Genomic DNA, 7,450 nt, shown 5'->3' with positions numbered 1-7,450 from the left:
AAAGGTGACTTGTTTAGCTCAAAGAGGTACATTCCACTTTTAGATCTTGGAAGACATAAATCTATCATCCTTTTCTGTTTGCAGAGCTCTGTGGAGAATCTGAATAGTTCCCACTGTACACAAAGCTTCTTTTGGTAGAAAATAATTTTATTAACATAACTGGGCAATTTATCTAATACAATTTAGAGAGCTCAAAAAATATAATTACTACACTGAAAATGCAACCCAGTCATTTACACAGATTTCGGAAGAGAGGCGCCCAAAACAGGAGAGAAGAGGTACGGTTTTGCGGTTGTAACGTCATCGGTGTTCTAGTGGTGAATTGTTTTACGGACTGTAACCGTGATAGACTAGTTCATTTCAGTTTTCCTCATTTAGAGGGAAGAATAAGGAAATTTATGTCCTCTCTTATTCCCTGGAAACACCTTATGATTATACAGGAGGGGTGGAAGCGGTTATAGAGGCAGTATGTGTAGTGTACAGACGCTGGGGTCAGGGTGCTTGGATCCTACCTACATTGGCACTGTGAAATGGAGATAATAATGACCTCTACATCACAGGGCTGTTGTACCATAAAATGGAAGAGCAGCAACTGATCTATTACTATCATTATTACCTAACAAGTCATAATTGTGGCCTGACTCGAAGAAAGAGGCTGAGCCAGTTGTCTCAAAGTCGTTTCCGCCTAGAATTCTGCGGTAAGGTCTGAGACAAATACCTCAGCTCTGATCAGCGCCTTTTCAGAGTAGCGGTCACTGGTCAGGAGTCCAATACCTGAAACCCGCGAAGCCCTGAGCACCTAGGAAACCACCGAAGCTGCGCGTGCGCGGGGGCGCTCGCTCGCCCCGCCTCTCCGCGGTGACTGCCCTGTTCCATTCCTGAGGAATGTCGATAGCGGGGGGAACTTGGAACTCTAGGCCCGGAAGTACAGGTGCGTTACTAGTATCTCCAGCATTTTGATACATGAGTGATGCCTTTTAATTATTATACTTCTATCCTGACTCCAGGACAGGCTTCTGAAGAGAGTTTGGAACGGCTCCACCATCCATTCTCCCCCTCTCACCTGGGAACATTTGGGCTGGCCAGCGTGACGGCCTGGTACGGAAGCCTGGAGGGGCCCGCCCACCTCGTGGGCCCCGCCTACCCCGTGGGCCCCGCCTACCCCACCTCCCGGAGACCTGCTTTCCCTCCCCGCTGCGCCGCCAGGAAGTTCCTTCTCTTCTCCGCCCCGCCGGCCGCGGGCTAGCTGGACGTCAGCGCTGCCAGCGTGGAAACGGCGGCGGGGCGTGGGAGGCGGAAGTAGTGCCCGGGATCGCCGGGCCTCCATCGGGCTCCACCGGCCGCCTCAACCATGGACGCGCCCCTGGAGAAGGTCCGTACCGGGGGTGGACGCGGAGCGGCGGCCCGAGGCCCCCTCCTGCGGGGCGCCTGTTTCCCGGTCGCGAGCTGCCATTGTGACCGGGGAGGGGGCCGGGGGCTAACGGGCCCGCCTGAGGAGGCCTGGTCGCGAGGGCGTCCGGCCCGTCGCTCGAGGCTGAGGCCTGGTCACGTCACGGGGCCGGGGGTCTCTGGGGTCCCCGTGGGCCGGGAGAGGCTGGGCCGGGTTCTGCCCGGGGCCGCGAACGACCCGGAGCCCAGTCGGGGGCCGCGGGGCCGACCTTGGGGCCTGCGAGAGCTCGGCTCACCCTCTCGGATGACAGAGCTAACAACTTGCGGCCGCAGAAGCGCCTGGAATGAAGCCCCAGTTGGTTCGGAGCCAACTGGAAACCTGTAGGTTGTCTGTGGTCTCCAAGTTAGGAAAGGAGATGTGCAAGCAGTAATTTACCATCTTCAGCGAGCCTAGGAATCACCTGGGGCCCTTGGTAAAAATCCAGATTTTCAGCCCCCGGGTCGGAACCTCGAGGGGCGGGACCGGGATCTGTGGGTTTAACGAGGTCCCCACGTGATTCTGATGCAGTAGTTTGAAAGACCCCTGAGGTCCAGAAAGGGGCGGGGCTTCTGTAGATTGTGAATTTCGTCTTTGGGGATGCTGCTGCTCCACAACTTTCTGGCTCCCCCTTTCCGTGGCGAGGGGAGACCCTGAGGTCAGTCGGAAATCCACTGGTAGCAGCGTTTTACTCTCGTTTCCTCTTGGGGGAACAGCAGCGTGATGTACCTAGCTGACCGCTCTGGCATGTGAAATGGATTCTAATTGTCCCGATTTAGGGCTAGTAAACGAGAACCAGTGCTTGGATTTCTTCACGGATACCTACCTTCAGACCCTGACTTTCTGCCCTCCCTCCAAGTCCTTTCTTTTCAAGCTTGGGAGTCCGCTTGTCCAGACCCAGTTTTTCATATACGTGGAATTCAGGAGCAATGCTAGTGTTTCAAGACTGCTTTATTTTCATTTTGAACTGGCAGAAGTAACATTTTGTCATTTTTTCAATGCAGCAGCTGCTGTGGATTTGTTCACTTGTCACTGGAGAGTTGAAGGGAGTAATTGTACAAGTTGAGCCAGATGTCTTCACGTGCACACAGTGGTATAGCCTACGCCTCCGTTGTTTCTCATATATTGGGGTGGAAGAAATCAAGAAAGGACAAAGATAATATGTTTTTCTTACACCGCCTCTGTGGTGAATGTTACATGTTTTTCTGTCTAGGAATAAAGTCTTCCCAGGCTTTTAATGAGCACAGTGTCTACCTTGTGGTACTTTGAGTTTCAGTCTAAATCAGTGATTCTCAACCACCGGGCTGTTTTGTTCCCCAGGGGATATTTGGCCAACGTTTGGATACACTTTTGATTGTCACAATCAGGCGTTAGGAAGGGGCTGCTGGTACCTAGTGGGTAGAGGCCAGGGATGTTGCTAACATCCGACATTGCACAAGACGGACCCTGTACCAGAGAATTATCAGTAGTGCTGAGGCTGAGAACCCCTGGTCTACACCGTGTGTGGACCAGTAGTTGAATACAAACGTTAGTGGTTGAATACAAAATGATGCTAAAAGTGTCCCTTCAGTGTTGTTTCCTTTCCAATTTCATAAAGAAGATGGGAGGGGCTTTGTGGCATTTCAGTTAGAAACCTAAAGAAGTGGAGTGTTCTTTCCTCCAAGAATAGTTTGTTATAGGCAGATCTGCAAAACAATGCGTTGGAATCCCGCTTCAAATATTACTTTTCTGGTATTTGATTACTAGATTACAGTGGTTGCTCCCTAAATGTTAATTGATGATAAAAGATCTTAAACTCTTCAAATGAAGATCTGAAGAGGTACTGAAACTCCAGCGTGCTTAAGCCTGGCACATTCGCAAAAATTGCAGGGATCTTTCAGGAATTCAGAATGTGTGGGCTGGAAGTCTCTGCCTTAGGCCAGTGTGTAAATTCTGAATGTAAGTTTTTCAGAACTAGTACTGTGTCTTATTTTTATATTCCCTGAAGCAATACAGGGCTTTACTTGTAATGAACAATTTCTCTTGGTGCTAAGTGGGCAGAAAAGAAAAAGCATTGCTGAAATATGAATGTTGAAAATTTTGTGTTGTGAAAAATAGTTTGAATCAAAGTAAAACATTGAATTGTGTCCATTATTCTGGTTTCTTTGAGGAATAGACTGCTGGGTTAAATTCTACATTGCTAGTATAAATTTAAGAACTATTTGAGCAGTTCTGAATGATCCCATTTAAACTAATCCTTGCATAATTTAGACTGGCTACAGAAACCACAATGTTATTTGATACCCATCCTCTAAAATTTCAAGTAATCTCTCTCACTCTAAAATGTAGTGTGCTATCATTGTTTAATAGAATCACTCAGTACATTTCCTTTGGTCCAAATATAATTTTGTACCCTTGCTTTTTCTTTAAGTAATATGTAGACATGCAGACCTGCGATGACAGAGCCATTTTCTTGTCTTGATTTGCTTTTCTTTCACAATATATGTTTTCTTTTTGTATTCGAAATTAGCGACATCCAGAGAAACTAGAGATAGGTTAATTATAGGGACAAGGAATTCAAACTAGAAGAGTAGGCGCCTCAGCCCCCCCAATACTGTACGTCCAACTCAAAAAGAACAAATCTCAGTGTTTACTTATGTTAATATGCAAGTTTAAAAATGCCACAGGAAGTAATAACGCTGATGCTGAAGATCTTAATAAGGTATTCAACACACCTACGTAACACCTGTTAGTAAAAACCTGCTGCTTTAAACTTGTAGAACAGCCCAGACCTTTTCCTGCTGCTTGGAAAAATCTCATTCTTCCTCGGTATTATGTTTAGACAAGGTGTATAGCAGTTTGTTTTGCACTTTTAATTCCAACCTTGAGTAAACTTAGAGCAGAAGTCTCAACCTTGGCACCATTAACATTGGGCTGGATAATTCTCTATTGTAGGAGGCTGTCCTGTGTACTGTAGAATGTTTAGCAGCATCCCTGGCCTCCACCCACTAGATGCCAGTAGCATCCCCTCCCCCCAGTATGACAACCAAAAACATCTCCAGTTGAGGCACTTGTCCCCTGGGGGTGAGAGGATCGCCTCTGGTTGAGAACCACTGACTTAGAGAATCTAGAGCTGCACTGTCCACCAGCCACATTTTTTAAAAAAATTTATTTAATTAATTTATTATTTTTGGCAGCGTTGGGTCTTTGTTGCTGCGTGCAGTCTTTCTCTAGTTGGGGCCAGTGGGGCTACTCTTCGTTGCGGTGCGCGGGCTTCTCATTGCAGTGGCTTCTCGTGTTGCAGAGCACAGGCTCTAGGTGCACAGGCTTCAGTAGTTGTGGTGCGTGGGCTTAGTAGTTGTGGCGCACAGGCTTAGTTGCTCTGCGGCATGTGGAATCTTCCCGGACCAGGGCTTGAACCCGTGTCCCCTGTATTGGCAGGCGGATTCTCAACCACTGCGCCACCACGGAAGCCCCACCAGCCATATTTGGCTATTTAAATTTAAATGTAATTAATTACAATTAAATAAATTTAAAATTTAGTTCCTCAGTCACATTAGCCACATTTCAAGCGTTCACCAGTCACAATGTGGTTTGTGGCTGCGGTACTGGGGCAGCACAGATAATAGAAATGTTCACCACAGAAAGTTCTATTGGATAGTGCTATAGAGCGGGGCCAATTTATTTATTGTACCGTATATCTAATTCTTGACTCTAAAAGAGGCAACCTCGACCCTGTTTCTGACCTAAATAATTACAACCAAACCCATTTTTTTACTGTTGTACTCATCCTGAGCTAAGTCCCCCCCTACCCCCTTGGACCTGATTGTGGAAAATTCTGTTACCACCTTACTGTTTATAAGGAGCAATAGGAGCCGCATGGATGGAACATTGCTGATCATTACTGATAAGGACTACCAGAATTTCTATTCCTGCTCTTTACTTCAAAAGCTCATGAAAAGAACCCCTATGAGCCAAGCTTGAAATGACCAGTTTCTGTGATAAGCCTTTGTACATCCCTCTCTTACCTAGAATAGAAGGACTTCTGTGAGGATATGATAGCCTATAATGTTACCGTTCATTTAAAGCTGATCTCTGTATCATCATGATTGAGGGTTTTGCATACAGGTGCATGGTGCCTAAGGCAGTAAATGATGATCAAATGCTGGCTGTCAGGGAAAACGTGGCACAAAGTTCCTGATCCTAAAAATTTATGGCGTTGGTCGTTCTCGATTTATTCAAAATTTCAGCTGTAGTTAGCAGAGCTGTTGGTGGTCCCCAGTCCTGTGTGTTCCACCTTATCTAGAATTATGAGTTATAATTATAGATAGCAGTTGCTTGAGCTTAAAGTCATCTGTTTTCACCCAAAGCAGAAACCTGTTTTGACATAAATTTTTTATTGCTGGCCAGCTATGGTCAAAGCCCAGTGCTGAGTGCTGAGAGAGACACAAGGTGAATAAGACATGATCCCTGGGAGAGGTTACATTATAGTAAGGGGCATACAAGTTTAGGCAAAGCCTTGTATAGCAAAGAGGGGTAAAAGGAATCACAGGAATTTAGAAACAAAGGGCATTGAGTGAGTGACCAGGAAAGAGTATGTGGAAGAGATTCTTTAGGTAGAATATTTAGTTCAGAATCATGGCTTTTCTAGGTTTGTTTTAAATGTAAATATAATGTAGATTTTTACTTTATAATATGTTTGTGCCTAATGTTATTGCTGGTAGAACATAAGAGAAAGGAAGCCATTTTACCTTTTAAAGTTAGATATAAAAAATATGCCTCCAGTAACTTTGAAAATGTTTAAGAATTCCTTTCAGAAATTTAATTTATCTAGCTTAAATTAAATCCATTCTCTCCAAACAATAGTCAAGGGCCATAAAACTATTTTGAGTTTAATATTTTGTTTATTTAATTTCTGTTACTATTGCAGTAGTTTTTGTTTTTTGTGGCAAATGCTAAATGTTTAGCCTCCTTAAGGTTAGTTAGTCCTTGAGGTCCAGCCTGGGGCCCTGTCCACTTTTTTTTTCCCCAGTGCCTGTGGAAAAGGCATTCTGAGTTTCAAATGACCGAGGGCAAAGTAAACCTTTCTGAGATCTTTTTTCTATGCGCAGAAAAACAGAAACAGCAAAGTAAAGCCTTCAATTTGAAGGTGCAACTCAGGGACATTGACCATTTTGCTACAGTGAGATTTTCAGGAGACTAGTGAGACTGAATTACTTATTAGACTGGACATTGTATTGGGTGCAGTCATATGAAATTGCTGTTTTTGTCCCCTAGAAATATCTGGATATTGGCAGTTTCACACAGTTTACAGTTTTACAACAGTAAAGGTCTGAAGATACATAGAAGGAAGGAATTGATGGGTTCCTTTCCTTAGAATTATTATTTTTAAGATAAGGTTGGCAACATTAAACCTGCGTAATTCCAATTCAGTTTTGGAAATAATGATATTGATAAGGGTAATGGATATCTTTATCTTTCTGAATTGATCCCCCAACAAGTCCTAGGAAACACCTTCTTTAAGAAGCATATCTTAGTGACTTATTTTTTCCAGTGACTATAGCATGTTTTTGCTTTAAGCAATTTTCTTTTTGTTCCAGAATAAGTATGTGATTCCAGATAAACTAGTAAACTTCTCAGTAATAGAGCTTGCCTGTTGTGGTATTTTTCCATCTGTGTAATTATTGGCAAACACTCATAATAAAATGTCTAAATGAACTATATGTAAAATAGATAACTAATAAGGACTTTACTGTATAGCACAGGGAACTCTACTCAGTACTCTGTAATGGCCTATATGGGAAAAGAATTTTAAAAAGAGTGGATATATGTATATGTATAGCTGATTCACTTTGCTGTACACCTGAAACTAATACAACATTGTAAATCAACTATACTCCAATAAAAATTCTAAAAATAAAAAATAAAATAAAATGTCTAAGTGGGGCTTCCCTGGTGGCGCAGTGGTTGAGAGTCCGCCTGCCGATGCAGGGGACACGGGTTCGTGCCCCGGTCCGGGAAGATCCCACATGCCACGGAGCGGCT

General features: G+C 44.3%; 1 protein-coding gene across 2 annotated transcripts in view; it reads left to right on the top strand.

Moving 5' to 3' along the window:
• Window positions 1-1,164: 1,164 nt before the first annotated feature.
• The window catches only part of PDXDC1 (pyridoxal dependent decarboxylase domain containing 1), a 71,242-nt gene continuing 64,956 nt past the window's right edge, over window positions 1,165-7,450 (top strand). For both annotated transcript variants that reach the window (XM_024123712.3, XM_028499638.2), the window contains exon 1: window positions 1,165-1,372. In XM_024123712.3, the coding sequence (XP_023979480.2) occupies window positions 1,352-1,372 (21 nt within the window). In that variant the 5' untranslated portion in view covers window positions 1,165-1,351. The remainder of the gene's footprint in view (window positions 1,373-7,450) is intronic.

Source organism: Physeter macrocephalus, chromosome 14 (assembly GCF_002837175.3).
Source record: "Physeter macrocephalus isolate SW-GA chromosome 14, ASM283717v5, whole genome shotgun sequence".
NCBI classification, from domain to species: Eukaryota; Metazoa; Chordata; class Mammalia; order Artiodactyla; family Physeteridae; genus Physeter; species Physeter macrocephalus.
The sequence above is the reverse complement of the archived record's forward strand: the minus strand, read 5'-3'. Positions and strand labels throughout refer to the sequence as shown.